The sequence below is a fragment of the Calidris pugnax genome, unplaced genomic scaffold (genome assembly GCF_001431845.1).
Source record: "Calidris pugnax isolate Ruff unplaced genomic scaffold, ASM143184v1 scaffold352, whole genome shotgun sequence".
Classification (NCBI taxonomy): Eukaryota; Metazoa; Chordata; class Aves; order Charadriiformes; family Scolopacidae; genus Calidris; species Calidris pugnax.
This window is the reverse complement of record NW_015091110.1, coordinates 936437-953483: the sequence shown is the minus strand read 5'-3', so window position 1 is coordinate 953483 and position 17047 is coordinate 936437. Positions and strand designations below refer to the sequence as shown.

Genomic DNA, 17047 nt, shown 5'->3' with positions numbered 1-17047 from the left:
GGAACTGCAGGTTTAAGCAAGGTTTCCCCAGCAAATCCATCCTGAAACAGATTTTTTTTTTAAAATATTGTTTTAAAGCAATGCTGATTTCTCACTCTGCTCTGAAGGAGTCCGAGCCGGCTGCTCCACAGTGGGAAATAGGCTGTCGAGTCCTGCCCTCCAGTGGCAGTCTGGCCAGGCCTGCCACCACGGCCACCACGGCCACCAAGGCCTGAGGTCCCCCTCCCCAGCCCCGCAGAGCCCCAATGCCCACTCTGTGCCATAGTGGCCTCACGCCCGTGTGAGGTGGCCTCCTTTCTGCAGGTGAGGTGGCCTCCCTTCCGCAGGTGACAGCCCTGCTGAGGAGCATCTCCTGGTCTCAGAGCATCCCTGCTGGGAGAGGCTCTGCCAGCCCTCACAGGACAAACACACCGTAACCCTTTCCTTGCTCTTTACAGCCAGAAGGTCAGGATTCCCACTGAAAATATGATGGGAAACACTCTGTGTGTTGCCAGGCTCCTCTGTGGGGCAGGGGGAAGCACCTGGGGGGAGGTTTACCCCTCAGCAGAAGGGCAGGGTAGGTGTGGGGCAGCCAGGACCCTCGCTGGGACACCAGCCCCACCTCTCAGAGGGATGCTCAGACAAGGAGACAGGTACAGTGAAGCTGTGATGGCTCGTGGCTCCTTTTCCAGGCTGGAGGTCTGCTCAGAGCGTGGCCTCCAGGGCACCTTCCACCCCCTCCTGGTGTTGTGCTGGAAGACAAGCAGTGACAGAGTGTCTTGGGGCTCACAGGCAACCCTACAATAACAAGTCAACAGGCTCTGGGTGCTGGCATTTGCCCTCAGCCCCCCTCTGCAGGGACAAGTTCTTCTCCATAGTTCCTCCTCTGCATTCATCCCCCAGGAGCCGGTCAGGAAAGGGCCAGATCCCAGCAGAGAGACGTCACACACTTTCCTTGGCTGCAAACACACCGACAGTCTATTTTTACACTAATTTCCTGCTCCTGAGCTACCAAAACCACTGGGATGCCCAGACGTGAGTCATGCCCATGGCCAGCTCCAGGAGCCTCTCCCGCCTCTTCCCTCTGCCCCAGGAGGAGCTGCAAAGGTACCCGGGGAGGAAAGCTGGTGGCTGCTGGGGCTGAGAGAAGCCACCACCATCCCTATAGCTGCAGAAACTGCCCGGCCAGGAGAGCTGAGCAGTTCAAACAGCCAGAGCTGGGCTCTGTCTTTCCAGCGAGGGAAACTGAGGCACAAAACCAAGGGCAGGGAAACAGCCATGGCCTGATTCTGCTGCAGCAGCATCACAGGAGGGAAGAAAAGGCTTAAGCCTGGCTGTGCCACGCCACAAAAGTGACTCTGCAGAGTTGGGTGAACCCGGGGATGCTCCGTTAACTCCTCAGGGCCCCGGGGATGCTCTGAATCCATAAATCCCTCTGCCTTCAGAGGGAAAGGTGCACACCTCCAGCGTGAGGTGTTCTGGGTGACAGGACCCAGAACATTCCTGCAGGGCCCCTCTTTCTATCATGAAGAAAGAAATTTCATCCAAGAATCATAGCTCGGAGGCTCAGCAGGATGCAGGAGGCCACCAGCATGGACCAAGGGCAACTCAGCTGCCCCATGGAGCGACAGGCTGGTAGGACAGCCCACCTCAGTGAACTCCACGGCAGAGACACAGATGGGGCCACCTCAGGACCTTCAGTGAAGTATTTACCCATGCACAACAATCCTGCATCTCTGAAAGCTCGAAAGGAAACATCTCTCCATCTCTATCACAAGCAAAACCTTTCGGCAGGATGGTCGCTTTCTTCCAGGGAGCTCTTCCATCTTCTCTCATCATCTCACAGTCCTCCCCAGCTGTGTCACAAATGAGAGCAGCACCCAGCGGGGAAACTTCCAAGCGTGCCCTCCCTCGCAGCGAAAATTTGGGTCCTCAGTGTGCAGGGAGGGGGACACTTTGCTGCAGAAGATGATGAAGATCAAGATGAGCCCTAACCCGAAGGGCAAAGCACGTTCATGGGAGTAAAGATCAGGCCACTTCCAGCACGGGCAACGTGCTCTGCCCGCGGTTTCTCAGAGAATGGGAAGATGGGGAGAAAGGGCATTTTTTTTCAGCTCCTGGCTCAGATCACTGAAGCCAGTAAAATTCGGGCTGCGGATTTTCCACGCAGCCAAATAGGGTCTGCTGGGGGATGTTCACATGTACACACCACTCCTGAGACCCGTGGAGTATGTTTGATGAAAGATGCTAAATCAGCACCAGAGGCTATTTATAGGCAAGCCCGAAACCAAAGCCCTGGGTCTGCACATTCCCAAGTCTCTGGGGAACTTCAGGTCAAAGCTGAATTTTGTTGTCTCGGGCATGAATAAACCCAACCAGCTGCAGCCAGTGTCGGGGTTTTTTTTGTTAATGGGGAACAAAAAATGCCCAGAGTCTTGGCTCCAGGACCCCTTTTGTTTATCTGATCTCCTCCGAGAGCCCGCCTTTCGCCCAAGAAGCAGATGGGGGAACAATAAAAAAGAGTGAAGGCCACAAAAACCCATTTGGGGCGAGTATTGTTTGGCCAGCTTGGGGAGCAGAGCGAGAGCAAGGCGGGATCTTTGTCAGACCCCCGGCTCCAGGAGGATTTCAGGATTTCACAGGATTTGCACAGGATTTCAGCTCCCAGGCTACCAGATCCCCCCAAAACCAGCACCCACGGCTGCTGCAGATGAGGCCGATGTGGGCTCAGGGGGGTGTGTGTGAGCAAGGACCAGCTTCACCGAATCACAGAATGGTTTGGGTTGGAAGGGACCTTCAAGATCATCCAGTTCCACCCCCCTGCCCTGGGCAGGGACACCTCCCACCAGACCAGGTTGCTCCAAGACCCATCCAGCCTGTGCTTGCACCCCTCCAGGGCTCGGGCATGGACAGCTTCTCTGGGCAATCTGTTCCAGTGTCTCACCCCCCTCACAGCAAAGAATTTCTTCCTGAGATCTCATCTAAATCTACCCTCTTTCAGTTTAAACCTGTTCCCCCTCGTATTATCGCTCCCCTCCCTGATCCAGAGTCCCTCCCCATCTCTCCTGGAACCCTTTTAGGGACTGGAAGGGGCTCTAAGGGTCTCCCTGGAGCCTTCTCTTCTCCAGGCTGAACACCCCCAACTCCCTTCACCTGTCCTCACAGGAAAGGTGCTCCAGCCCTCGGAGCATCTTGATGGCTTCTGCTGGACCTGCTCCAACAGGTCCATGTCCTTCCTGTGCTGAGGACTCCAGAGCTGGACACACTGCTCCAGGTGGGCTCTCACCAGAGCAGAGTCAAGGAGCAGAATCCCCCCTGGCCCTGCTGGCCACGCTGCTTTTGGTGCAGCCCAGGATGGAGTTGGCTTTCTGGGCTGCCAATGCACATTGCTGGCTCATGTTGAGCTTCTCCTCCACCAACACCCCCAAGTCCTTCTCCTCAGGGCTGCTCTCTGCCTCCTTTCCCGTGGCACACGGGGGCTGTGGCTGCCACGCTGGGCAGACTGGGAGCCCAGCACAGCTCAGCAGCTTTGCAGCAGCCTTGATGACCCGTAATTGCAGCCTGTCGGGGGCTGGAGATTTTTGTGGCCTACCCCTCTTGACCTTCTTGCCTGTCTTATGTTTCCACCAGCTTCCCCCACCCAGCCCAAATCCTCCATGGGGCTCGAGGAGATGCAGAGGAACCACTAGCAGCAGGGAGGGAAGGAAAAACCAGCTTCAGAGACATTGAAGAAGGGATCTTATGGTCCAGTCCCACGTCCTCCAGTCAAGGCTCCTAAAAACCAGTGGTTGTGATTGAGTGTTAGGCCTTGGTTGGAGCCTTCTGCTTCGGGTGCTTTCACAGGGGTAGGATTTGCCAGAGAATTTCTCTTTGCTAAAGCCTTCAGCTCCAGCATCTTCTCTTGTGTGGCTTCTCCTTTGTTGTTTCTACATGTTGGATGACTTTTCTAGACAGAGCAGTAAGTCCTAGGCCTGCCCCGTGTCAATCGCTGTTTGGGCACTGACCCCAGTGGAATTTGCTCAGCATTTCCACTCTGGTACCTGGGATCTAAGTGGGCTTCCAACAAACGATGCCCAACCTTTGAATCAGGCAAAGACTGAAATTTTCAGGCTAGAAACAGGAAACTGAGGCACAGAACATAGTCTTGAGTCAACTAATGAATCAGTGGCAACCTGGGGACAGGAATTCTGACAGCCTAACCCCAAGTTCTCCTCCTGGACAATGGCCCAGCTGATTAGAAACCAGAGGCACACAAGCTTACCCCCCTCTCAAAATGACCCTGCCATGAAATTCTCCATCGTGTTTATCCAGTAAGCACTTTTATTGGTGATTTTGAATCCATTAAGGCTACATTATGTTGGATTACAAGACTTTGGCTACATCTCCCACATTTGCATGCAGGCATTACATTTGCAAGGTTTTTCTCAGAAAAAAAAAATAAAAATGGAGCAGGCGCAGTAAAATGCATAAAGGTTATAGGATTATAACACGGAAGCAGCACGTCAGTTACAAAAATTTGTACCACATGTACCAGTAACAAACCCCCCCCACTCCCTCTTGAAACTTCTATGTCCCTCAAAAAACCCAACTGCTCCTTCTGTCCCTCATCTCCATGACCCGGCTGTCTATCAGCCCACAACCCCACTGTTTCTGAAAACACATGTCTTTTTATAAAAAAAAAACAACCTTTTGTACAGTACATTGTTCCCCCCTTAAAAAACAAAAACATTTATCCTTCGCTACTCCCTCCCCCCTAAAAAAAATGAAAAATCTACCATAATCTACACATCTGTTCAAGCACTGTTATATGTTAGGAATGTCTATTGCATTATTCAAAAGTATCAGATCAGTAACAAACTTCTAAACAAACTAGGATGACCCAAAAATCCCCCAAAACTACAGAGAACTGAAAATGCTATACTGCATTATCACACTTGCATGCATGTATCCTGAGCCACCTGTATTTATTCACCTTAAGCCCCTTTTAATAAATAACTGTCCAGCAGTAACATCCAGAAGTGTGCTGTCTCCTCCAAATTAAACTCTATATTTACAGAAGTAGGGCTGTCTTCTCAGTGAAATGTGTTTTTTTAAAAAACAAAAACAACAATAAAACCAGCAAAACGATTAAAGAGAGAAAGCACATTACTGATCGCGTTGTCTAAAGACCAACAGGAGGAAAAAGCCTTGAGGAGCACCAGGTGCAGATGCATTTGAACTGGTACAGTTCAGGAAATAATGTCATTCATCGTTATGCTCGCTCATTCAGAAAGAGGAGCTGATTCTTTTCCTTTTTTCTTCCCTGCCTCCCCCCACCTCTTTTCACGTTTAGGCCCGTCTGCTCTGCAGGCTACTCCCACAGATGGCAAGACACGCACCGAGGTCGAACGATGGCCATAAATATGCTTTGATCAAGGCAGTTCTCCGGCAGCTTGGAGCCCATGGGGTTTCCCTCCCTGCTGCTTCCCACCGTGTGTCCTCTCACATCTGCGCTACGTGGGAGCCAAAGGTCCCCAGAATCCACATTTTTCTCTCGGATTCTCTAAACACTCGCTTTCTGCAAGTTTCAAATGATGCTACGGGCTGAAAGAGATGGGAATCATCCCACAGGAGAACATTTCTGAGCAGTGTAAGGCCTGTGATCACGCCTGGCGCAGGAGCACACCGGAACACACACAGCGAGGCATCAAGCCATTTATTTTGAGCCAGCTCTCAGCTGACAGACACCAGAACTACTGCCTGGACTTCAGTCAGCCTGGAGCTGATGGACACCAGGTAAGGATCAAGCTCAACAGACAGTAAAATAACAACTGGTTTCTCCTACTGCGTTGTCGTGGTCCCCAAGATCACCATGAACAGACACGTGTCTATGCAACTAAAAGGTCCTTCTGTCACCAGCACAGAATATTCTCCACCACCCCCTTTGCAAAAAGGTAATTCATCTCTTCCCCCCACTTCACCAGCAAACTAAACTAAACTAAACCTGCAGTGCTCCCATCACAGCAGCTGCAGAACTGGAGTGACACCCCAAATAAACTCCATTTATAGAATCATAGAATTGTCCAGGTCGGAAGGGACCTTTAAGATCATCTAGTCCAACCATCAACCCGACTCTGATAAAAACCACCACTAAACCATGTCTCCAAGCACTGTGTCTACCCGTCTTTTAAATACCTTTATGCTGAATCTGATTTTCAAATTCATGGTGCTTCCTGCTCTATCATACATGGAACTGATCACCTGGAAGCCCAAAGCACTCCTACCCTTGCCGCACTTGCAAGTGATGCAAAAAATGTCACTAATCTCTACAAGACTGGCTATTCCAGCAAGGAAGAACACTCTCCTCAACTGCACACAACAGGCATGTTGGAGGAGCCACTGGGAAAAGCCCTCCCTAAGCCAGCACCTCCAATTCTCACTGGAAGCGAGTCCAATTCTACCAACATCAACATCAACACAAATCTGCAACAGCTCTACCGACCCCTCTCCAGATCTGTACAGGTGCAAGGCAACATGAAATCTGGCTGCCAGGCTTTTTCATGAGCTAAAGTTTACTCCTGAGCCATCAATTCAACTTTATTATCAGATATTAATCCTGTAAGCAAGTTTTCCCTTTTATTACTAAAAAAAATAACGTCAGCCGATGATTTCTGCTTGTAGAGCACCTTCCCCCACGTCCTGGTCCCTACCCCATCACTGGAGTCACCCTGTTTCTTCCACTGGTGTCAGAAGCAGAGCCTCACCAGAACTGCAGTGGAAAAGCTGTCGTGTTTTAGTTTCACCTTTCAGCTGAAGGAAAGGGAGATGATTAAGTGCTGACCCTGCGTGTGCTGCACTGGCTGCACAAGGCCTTTCCGTTCTCTCCCAGCAACTTTTGTAAAGGAAAAGAAACCAAATAAAAACCTTCCCAGTTCCCCCACACACAGACACACACACACACACTTCTCTCTCCTCCAACCAGAAAGCCAGTCTTACAGACCAAATTATGCAGACCCTATTCAAGTGACTAAAAAGAATGAGGAAAGGGTTGAGCGCATCCCCATTCTTGCTGATAACGATGAGGTCACAGATCAGCAAAGTACTTGGGCATAAGGATGTTCCTCTTGACCTGCAGGACATTTTAATGCATGCAGAAGTGCTTTGCTGGCTCAGGCCTAAATTAGGAAGAGCTCCGAGCCCAGCTGGCACCCACAAGTGTGATTCCACTACCTGCACCAATAGACATGAGGTAAGAGCGTGACGCAGAGAGCGGAGCCGTGCAAGAGGAGGAAGAGGCTCTGTGGTTCTTCTGAGTTTGTCTTTGACAGCCTCGGCTGCGTACACACGGCCTGGCACAGTGGTCAGCAGAGACAGATGAGAGCTTGGTATGAAGTTCTGCAAGTGGGACTCCCACTGGAAAAAGGCAAGTTTCTGATTCCTGATTGTACCAGTGCAGCTTTATACGCCTGTGACAACTGCAGGAAGAGGCCTTCAATCTGGAGTAAGTGCTCAATAGAGCTAGTGTTTTATCCTGGATTTATGTGCCAATAACCACTGTGATGTGCTACACACCCACACCCAGATGGAGAGATAGGTATATGCTGTGTCATAACGCAACATAAACATTATTTCTGCAACTATCCTAATAACGCAGCCAGCGCCAAAGCAAACCAGCACAGGGATCTGCAACCACCCTCTCCAGTACAACGTGACAGGCAGTGGTGGAGAAAAAAAAAAGCAAGCTCGGGTGTTATTTTGATTCACTAGGGAATGATCTGGGCACAGCCCACTCAGGTGTTGCTCAGTGAACACTATCCATGGGCTGTCCCACAGTCCCGCGTCAAAAAATTCCCACCTCTGTGTGGGTGCTCACACCACTTTCTGATGACACAGGGAATTGAGGGCACGGAGGAGCAGTCACAAGGTTTGGGAAATCCTCTAGCAAACATGTTTTAGACCAGGGGTAAAAGCTCATACCGACACGTCACGCCATGCCTCTCCACCCCAGGCAGACTGCAAGGCTCCATACCCGTGGCATCTGGGCTGTCTGAAGAAAGAGCTCCTCACAGAGGAACTCAGGTTGGAATCACAAGAGGATCTAGTTCTGCCCAGCAGTGACATCAAAAGGAAATTTACCTAATTAAACAGCAATGGAATCAGTCCCTCAATGCTGCTGATATAACTAACACATGATACAACTAACACATACTGTATCGCAGCATTCGTGCTCAAATTGCACATATATTTGCTTCATTTTGGACCACATTTTTTGCAAACAAAAACTAAACACCTAGCCAAAACGTTTTTTCTCAAAATTCCTCTGAACTGTGGACAAATCTGAACCCAGGTCTTGAACAAGGTTTGGATTTCCAGAACCAATTATCTGCCCTTTGGTGGCAACTCTATGCGACCAAGTCTAAACACCCCCAGAGATGGCAGGCTCCAAACTCATTTTCTCAGGAGAAAAAGATACGTCTCTTCTCTGCTAGATTGCTCTCGGCAGATTATTGGCACATAGTCTTGTTTTACCTCATTGCTATAGCCCTCCTATAAACTTCCATGGAAATTCCACCTGCAGAACCAAAGGCAGAAAAGTCATCTTTGCAATTCTTGTTCCGTATTAACTGTTGCAGGGAAAAAAAGAAAAACAAAAGCAAATTCCTCAATGAACTACGTTTAAACCAACTCGCAGGCGGCAGCGATCGGAACAGCCGATGCACGTGCCCCTGCTGAAGTTATTGCTGAAGGGTCCGACGTAGCAAGTCAGACAAATGTCATATGTAAATACATCTTCAAATGTATACATACAAAAGCTGCTGCTGTGTCTAGATGATCGTTTTGGTTTGTTTCTATATCCCATAGCTCTGAATCTATCCACTGAACGCTTACTCAGCACGTGTGGTATAAATATATTCATACACTACAATTGACACGTGGCAATTTTTCTTTTTTTTTTTTTTCCTTTTCTTCTATTATTTTTTTTTTTTTTTGCTGACCAGCAACAAATTCTGATATCTTTAACTGTAAACCAATACTCAATAAATATGCCGTGTTCAGCAAAGGGACATGTGTTGTCGATCAGGGTTTTGCTGAGCTCTAAGCCATGGGCTGTGGGGGCGGGCGGGAAGGAGGAGGTCCAGGGGGTGCTCGGGATGGGGGGGGTCCGGGGGGAGGTTGCCTGGAAGGGGGCTGCAGAGACACAGGAGGAGGAGGAGGATTCCTGGGAGCGTTGTTGAGAGGGACATCCTCACGCCGTGGCAGCTTTGGAGGTGGGCTGTAAGGGGCAGAGGTTCCATCCGATTTCACCCGAGTGAAGTTTATGCATCTTCCCTAGAGGAAAAGAAAAAATCATTATTCGTAAAAAGCAAGTGTTTTGACTCAGCAGCAGCTAAGCAAAGGGACTACAAGCAGAGGGGACCAGGATGCTCTTCAAGATCTTCATCCAGTAGGATTCACTGGGTCCAAGACGTAACATTCAGACCATGCTGTCCTGAAGGTCACCACCAGAAACCACGCGTTCCTTGGGTCTCAGAGCTCCTGCCTACAGAGGATTGTTTTAACCCAAAAGGTACCCCAGTTTGACTTTGCTCACACATGCCCTCTGCTCTGCTTCCAGGAGCTATGAAGAACATGCCTAAAGCCACCAAAGTGATGCCTGCTTTGGTGAGATCCCTGACTGAAAAAGCTGTGATTGAAAAAAAAAAACCTCATGGCAGAAACCGGATCATACCAGAGGAACAACCTCAGCAGACACCACCTGTAGCTTTCCTTCTCATGGTGATGCTAGCTGAGCTGGTGCCCAGGCTTTGAACATCATGCTGGGATAGTCCATCTGTCTTCTGTGCTCCAAATGTAGCTTCCCTCACAAACACCAACGAGGTGTGGTATTGCACAAAGGGCTCTCCAATGAATGCATTGTCAGAATGGATGTGGGAGCCAGGCAGGTGGGACCTGATGGGAGAGCTGTGGATGGAGATTTTAAAGCAGACGTAGCTTGGATTTGGAAAAAAACCACCAAGCACTGGGGATGTCCTAGTCAACTAGGGGTTAAATGCAAAAAACATCAGAGTTTCCTTTAGCCAAACCAAAGCTTTGCACAGGTTCCCACTAACCAAGTTCTGGACAGGAAGAGAGACAGACCCCAAAGACCACCTAGGCTTTCCTGTGGGGAGCAGCCACGGGCTCCTGGGCACTTCAAAACCAACACAGCAACCTCAGTCAGACACCAAGATTTCTGCTGTACTTGTTCCTCCCCTAAAAGTTTTGTTACAAACTGCCCCAACTTCTTCTGTGGAGGCCTCGTGAAACCCTGCAGACACAACCTTGCGTGAGGAGATGCAATACTTGGCATCACTGCCTCCACCTCCTCACCTGGGGATGTGGGAGATGCTTGTGCAAGAACCCAGCTGCCACAAGCTTGCCAGAAGCCTGCCTGAAAATGCAGGAGTGACACCACCAACACCCCATTTACAGGAGCTGGGACATGATTTCCAAGTAAGTGACTGTGGGCTGGAAAGTACTCATCCCACCAGTGATGAACTCCATTCCCCACCACCTTTTCCTTTGTGCAGCAGGCAAAGGCAAAATGTTTTGTTTCATGTAACAGTCATCCTAATGAAAATGGTCTCTACAGTTTAGCATGGAGGGGAATGTTACCTGTTTTTTCTCTCCTCAAGGCAAACACTAGCTGGGAGAAAAAGAAAAAAACCTCTTTGGTTTGTTTAGAAAACATCTGTCCCATAAGGCATCTTCCCTCTATTGTTTTGAAAGACATGCAGAGCCACGATGCTGATGACAGCTAGAGGTTTAGGTTGCATGCTGGAATCCACAAACCAACTTCAGCTCAAGATTATGCCAACATCCCCCAAGCAAAATTCAGGAGAAGGACCCTGGATTTAGAAAAGCTTATCTCAGAGATAAGCAGCTGTGGATCACAAACCCCACAGCCACCGATGGCTGCGATAACAGGGAACACCAGAGCCCACACCAGTGACAGATCACTGCTAGCCCAGTGCTGCCTGCCACGAGGAAACGGAAGGTGTTCAGGGAACGGGCTGAGTATCTGTGGTGACCCCACAAATGACAGTTTACATGGAATCCAGGCAAACGCCATCCCAGCTGAACCACAACTATCTGTTTTGTTAAGTGACTTCCAATGCCTGCACCTTCGTTCATGAAAACCAGTTCTTTAAAAAGAAGGGACTCACTTCAGTCTATGGCTTCTCTGAAGGAAGGCAAGCAGAGTATCAAGAGAAGCTTGTGAAAGCTCCAGAGAGCTCAGAAAATGATTCAACAACTGTACTAACACCCAAAGGGTACCACCCTACTGCTTACTGGGACTGGATGGCCCAGGGCTTCCAGAGCTCAGCTGCAGCCAAGAGCTGTTTGAATGGGCGTGTTGTTGCCTGTACATGAGACATACTTACAGTTCTCAGTCCCAGCTTTCACCACCACAATTCACCACTGCACTTGAACAACCACCTCACTAAGTAGGATAAAATCCCCTTTCTAAAAATCCAGGCTTCTTACAGCAGACTTTGGTAACGAACCAGGTTCAAGGCAATGCTTACTGGGGCCAGAGCCTCTGCACAGAGGCAAAGGTCTTGGTTACTTCCACAACAAAGATAAACCATTGGACCAAAAACCTACAAGTCGATGCTTTGCTCTACTCCATCCCAGAACTCAAGTCCTCACCACCATGAGCTGGTACCCCATCAGGAGTACTGCTCTGGAGCCCTCAGCACAGGAAGAACATGGATCTGTTTGAGGGGGTCTGGAGGAGGCCACAAAAATGATCAGAGGGCTGGAGCCCCTCTGCTGTGAGACAGGCTGAGAGAGTTGGGGGTGTTCAGCCTGGAGGAGAGAAGGCTCCGGGAAGACCTTATTGTGGCCTTTCAGTACTTAAAGGGGGCTGATAAGAAAGATGGGGACAAATTTTTCAGCAGGACCTGTTGCAATAGGACAAGGAGTAATAGCTTTTAATTCAAAGAGGGAAGATTTACACTAGATAGAAGGGAAAAATAGTTCACAATGAGGGTGGTGAAACACTGGAACAGTTTCCCCATAAGCTTACTGGGGCCAGAGCCTCTGCACAGAGGCAAAGGTCTTGGTTACTTCCACAACAAAGATAAACCATTGGACCAAAAACCTACAAGTCGATGCTTTGCTCTACTCCATCCCAGAACTCAAGTCCTCACCACCATGAGCTGGTACCCCATCAGGAGTACTGCTCTGGAGCCCTCAGCACAGGAAGAACATGGATCTGTTTGAGGGGGTCTGGAGGAGGCCACAAAAATGATCAGAGGGCTGGAGCCCCTCTGCTGTGAGACAGGCTGAGAGAGTTGGGGGTGTTCAGCCTGGAGGAGAGAAGGCTCCGGGAAGACCTTATTGTGGCCTTTCAGTACTTAAAGGGGGCTGATAAGAAAGATGGGGACAAATTTTTCAGCCGGACCTGTTGCAATAGGACAAGGAGTAATAGCTTTTAATTCAAAGAGGGAAGATTTACACTAGATAGAAGGGAAAAATAGTTAAAGGGGGCTGATAAGAAAGATGGGGACAAATTTTTCAGCAGGACCTGTTGCAATAGGACAAGGAGTAATAGCTTTTAATTCAAAGAGGGAAGATTTACACTAGATAGAAGGGAAAAATAGTTCACAATGAGGGTGGTGAAACACTGGAACAGTTTCCCCATAAAGGTGGCAGATGCCCCATCCCTGGAAACACTCAAGGTCAGGCTGGACAGGGCTCTGAGGAACCTGATCTGGTTGAAGATGTCCCTGCTCATTGCAGGAGGGTTGGACTAGATCCTGTACACTGTACCCAGAGCACACTTGGATATTCAGCTGTATTTACTGCCATGCAATGAAGGTTACAGATATATTTAACAGCTGTACTGCAAATACATTTGAAAAGATTCAGCCTTGCTATTTGTAAAGTTAGGAGTACAGAAGAGCTAAATAACCACCCAGGAGAGAAAGAGAAAGAGAGAGAGAGAAAGAGAGAGAGAGAAAGAGAGAGAGAGAAAGAGAGAGAGAGAAAGAGAGAGAGAGAAAGAAAGAGAGAGAGAGAAAGAGAGAGAGAGAAAGAGAGAGAGAGAAAGAGAGAGAGAGAAAGAGAGAGAGAGAAAGAAAGAGAGAGAGAGAAAGAGAGAGAGAGAAAGAGAGAGAGAGAAAGAGAGAGAGAGAAAGAGAAAGAATGTAAAAACCTTTAGAGGTACTCAGATAAGATGGACTGTATGGAGAAGGAAAAAATTAAGAAGTAGTAAATAGAAAGAAATAGTAAACGCTAAGCTGCAAACCCAACAGTAATGCTTTTGCCTACGAGCCTTTCCTGCCTCTCCGCTGTGTCTCCCTCCCAACCATCAATTCCAAATATATTCATAGTCTATAATCAAAGGGGATCCCATAAATCTGTTTGCATTACTTTCACCTCAGTTAAAGTGATAGGCGACGTCAAGCTGCTGCCAGTTTCTGCCACACTCACTGATTTGTCAGACAGATGGGTAATTTAAAGGCCACGCACCGCATTGTGTCATGAAAAATACGGTTGGGTTGGGAGAGTCTGACAGACAGAGGCTGGGGTGATCGATGTATGTATTGTGACACTTCCTCACAAAAGATTATCAGTGTTAGGCTACAATCTCATATATCAAAGACTTCTGGTGAATACAGGAGCAAATCCTCCTGAGCACTTTGAGCAGCCATCGATAAGAGGAGGGCGAACCCTTAGCCAGCGTTAGGATTAACAGCTGAAAGGGAAAGGGAGAAACACATGGTAATAAATCATAGCTGGGATTTATCATGCATATTTCATCAAAGGATTTCTAGGTTGGAGAATTAAGCCCTCCGCTCATCACACTTTCCTAGTAACTGAGTGGCACAGCTATTCTACCTAACGTACACATCCCTTTGGTGTTAGTTAACCAAAAAAACCCCATGATGTTTCTCAAATAAACATGCCAACCACAGGATTTTAAATATCCTGTGTTTGAAAGGATTAACTTTTGGCATTTAAACCATAGAAATCAGGTAATCTGCACACTCACCTCTGTTCTCCCTGCACAGGGGATTAAGAGGGATTAAGAGTCACTGGCCACCAGCACTTTAGTGGTGGTAACAGCATTTCTTCCCCTGAAGCACAGTGTAAACGAAGTATTTTAGGGAAGGAGTCAAGAGTTGCAAGGTGCAGTAATACCACAATGATCTCAGGCACAACAGCTGTCGGGAGCTGCTTTATTGTTTTGTGGGAAGCAGATGATGCAAGCAAATCCAGTTCTGTCTGGATTCAGCCCCTCTCCCAGTACAGCATCCCTCAGATGGTGCGACCCGCTCCGCGTACCGTCATTCAGGCACCAACCGAAGGTCAGCCCTGCGCCATATGGAGTTACGCCCTCGCTCCAGCTCACATCTGCACGCTCTTCCCCATGCACAATTATTTTGCCTGCCCATATGTCCATCCACTTGTTAGGCTCTTGTTATGCTGCTTGCCAAATTGGCTTTTCAAAAAGTCCAGATACTGAAGCAGCGGGGTCTGCCCTTGTCCCCACTCCAGCTTTTATCCCGGTGTAACAATCACATGTGCAACTCAAGTACTTTGTACTTCCAGGCAATGCCTCCTCGACCACCTAGGATGTGTTTTTGTGTGTGGTTTAAGGGGAGGGGAAGGAAGGGAGGGACCTCTTGAAAGCCACGGCATCTTGTTTCTGGGCTGCTTTCGTCACAGGGCTCAGTACATCATTCCCCAAAATCTTTAGCTACTGCTCAGCAAGTTTTCAATGGAAAGGAACAACTGTTAAAAGGATCCAGGCACTTTGAAGAGTGCCACGGGCAAGTCTCTTCACTCACGATACCATGAGCACTTCAGCAAAAAGGAAGAGTGCCACGGGCAAGTCTCTTCACTCATGATACCAAGAGCACTTCAGCAAAAAATTTAAAAATTCTGCCCCATCTTCCAGCAGCTGTCCCTTCTCTCTGTTCATTTTAATACACACAGTGGTGTTTATTTAACAAAAATCAAACCCAGTTTCACCTCTGTGCATGCCAGAGTTTGCGAAGAAGTATGCCTGTTTCTTATTTTTAGCTGCATTAGTTGACCTAATAAAAGATATCCTTCCTGTTACAGATGTTGCTGGAGTTTTCGTTCGCAAATTTAAAAATTCTGCCCCATCTTCCAGCAGCTGTCCCTTCTCTCTGTTCATTTTAATACACACAGTGGTGTTTATTTAACAAAAATCAAACCCAGTTTCACCTCTGTGCATGCCAGAGTTTGCGAAGAAGTATGCCTGTTTCTTATTTTTAGCTGCATTAGTTGACCTAATAAAAGATATCCTTCCTGTTACAGATGTTGTTTGAGTTTTCATTCACTCTTGGTTTTGCCTGGGGAGTCTCAGTGCTGCAGTTCTGCCCAGCAGAGGAGGGTATCTGACTGGGGAAGATACACTTAAACATTTACTGAAATTTCTTGGTCTTTGACTTTGCAAGAATGTGATACTTGCCCTCCACATTTTAGAATGGATTCAAATAATTCCTTTAAAGTGTGAGCATAGCAATCCAAAACACGGGACCACTAAATTAAAAAAATAAAGTAGCTGCCAGTCAAAAGCATTACATGATCCATGATCACATTTAGGATGTTGAAATCTGAAATGAACACGATTTCCTTGGGCTCAAAGTAGTCACCTTTGTCCCCAGTTTTGTCTACAGATGTTACTGGGATGACTCTGCCAGCTTGCTACGGACATGGTTCATCAGAACATAGCTTCGCTTCCTAAAGTCCAGTGTAAAAGCAGAGCTCTAAAATTCAAGATAATAGATTTGGGGTTTTAGACTACTTACAAAACCACAGGAGTGAGCATCTGCAAAAAGTCAGAATCACTTCAGCTCGGGAAGGTTTTGATCCACACACCCAGAAACCAATGGGATATATACCTTCAGGATCAGTGACTTTTGAAAAAGCTGAAGCTTGGAAAAATTAGATAACCCCCCAAAATTGGGATAACCCCCAACCTCTAATAATGAACAAAAGCATTCTGGCAGAAACAGCTATCCTGAAACAGCAACAGGATAGGAAACTTGTTTAGCAAATTATTTATGAATGAGATAGATTGTGGATAAAGTAATTTTATGGAGAAAGAGCTGAAGGGAGGTGGGACAGAGTTCCCACTATCCCACTTCCCTGGGCAAGTGTGAGGATCAGCAGCTGGCTCCTCGAGAGCCAGGATCTGTGCACACTGGGCCTTGCCAAAAGCCTCCTGACACTGCCCTGCTTCCTGCTGACTGCGCGCTCAACGTGTCACGGCTCATTACAACCTTCACCGATTTCCTGGGAATCGCACTGATTACCCTGCAGCACACACAGGCTAGAAATTAGGGAGCTGCTGAAACAGTTTGTCACGTAAAACCTAAGCCTGCCTGCTTTTCAGGAGTATTCAAGTAACTTTCACTAACTCCCAACTCTTACTTTTGGGACTGAGACGGTGTTTTTGCGTTGAAAAATAAAGTATTAGAAATGTCAGAGATTCCCATATCAGCAGTTTGGAGGCTGATCACACTTTCAGGTCAGCAAATATGTAATTTATAATTATTTTCTAATTATATTATTCAACAATTACATTTTAATCATCACCATTAATTATACTGTGGTTACAGCATTAAGCATTAACCATAATTTTATTAACTTGTAATTAATTTTTATATGAAGCCATTTTCAGTTATTAGGTCTCAAATCCAAACATTGAGTAGCATCAATATAAAGTATTTGTTTACGTGAGAATCTGGCTCTTTAAATATCTTCCAGTTTAATAAGTACTCTCGTCAATAACAATTTTCTGGGGAATTTTTCTGGCAGCTCAGCACTGATGCCTAAAATGATGGTAAACCAAAACTATGAAGAGAAAAGAGAAAATGAGGTTGGCCTGAAGAGAGGAGGATTTTAAAAGTAAGGTCCAGTAAAATGGCATAATGGGAATATAATTATTATTTCCTTTAGCGCTGCTTTCAAAAAGGAAAATCAGTTCAGCCCTTTCTTTACCCAGTGTGTTATTTGGGCTCTCTGTAAGTGAACTCGTATCACTTCTGCTCCCTCCTCCTGT

The 17047-nt window shown here is 47.6% G+C and overlaps 1 protein-coding gene across 1 annotated transcript in view; it reads right to left on the bottom strand.

The window, feature by feature from the left end:
* Positions 1–4276: 4276 nt before the first annotated feature.
* Positions 4277–17047, bottom strand: part of ANTXRL (anthrax toxin receptor-like) — a 56164-nt gene continuing 43393 nt past the window's right edge. Inside the window, exon 18 of the mRNA XM_014958088.1 lies at positions 4277–9288. Within this exon, the coding sequence (XP_014813574.1) occupies positions 9055–9288 (234 nt within the window). The 3' untranslated portion in view covers positions 4277–9054. The remainder of the gene's footprint in view (positions 9289–17047) is intronic.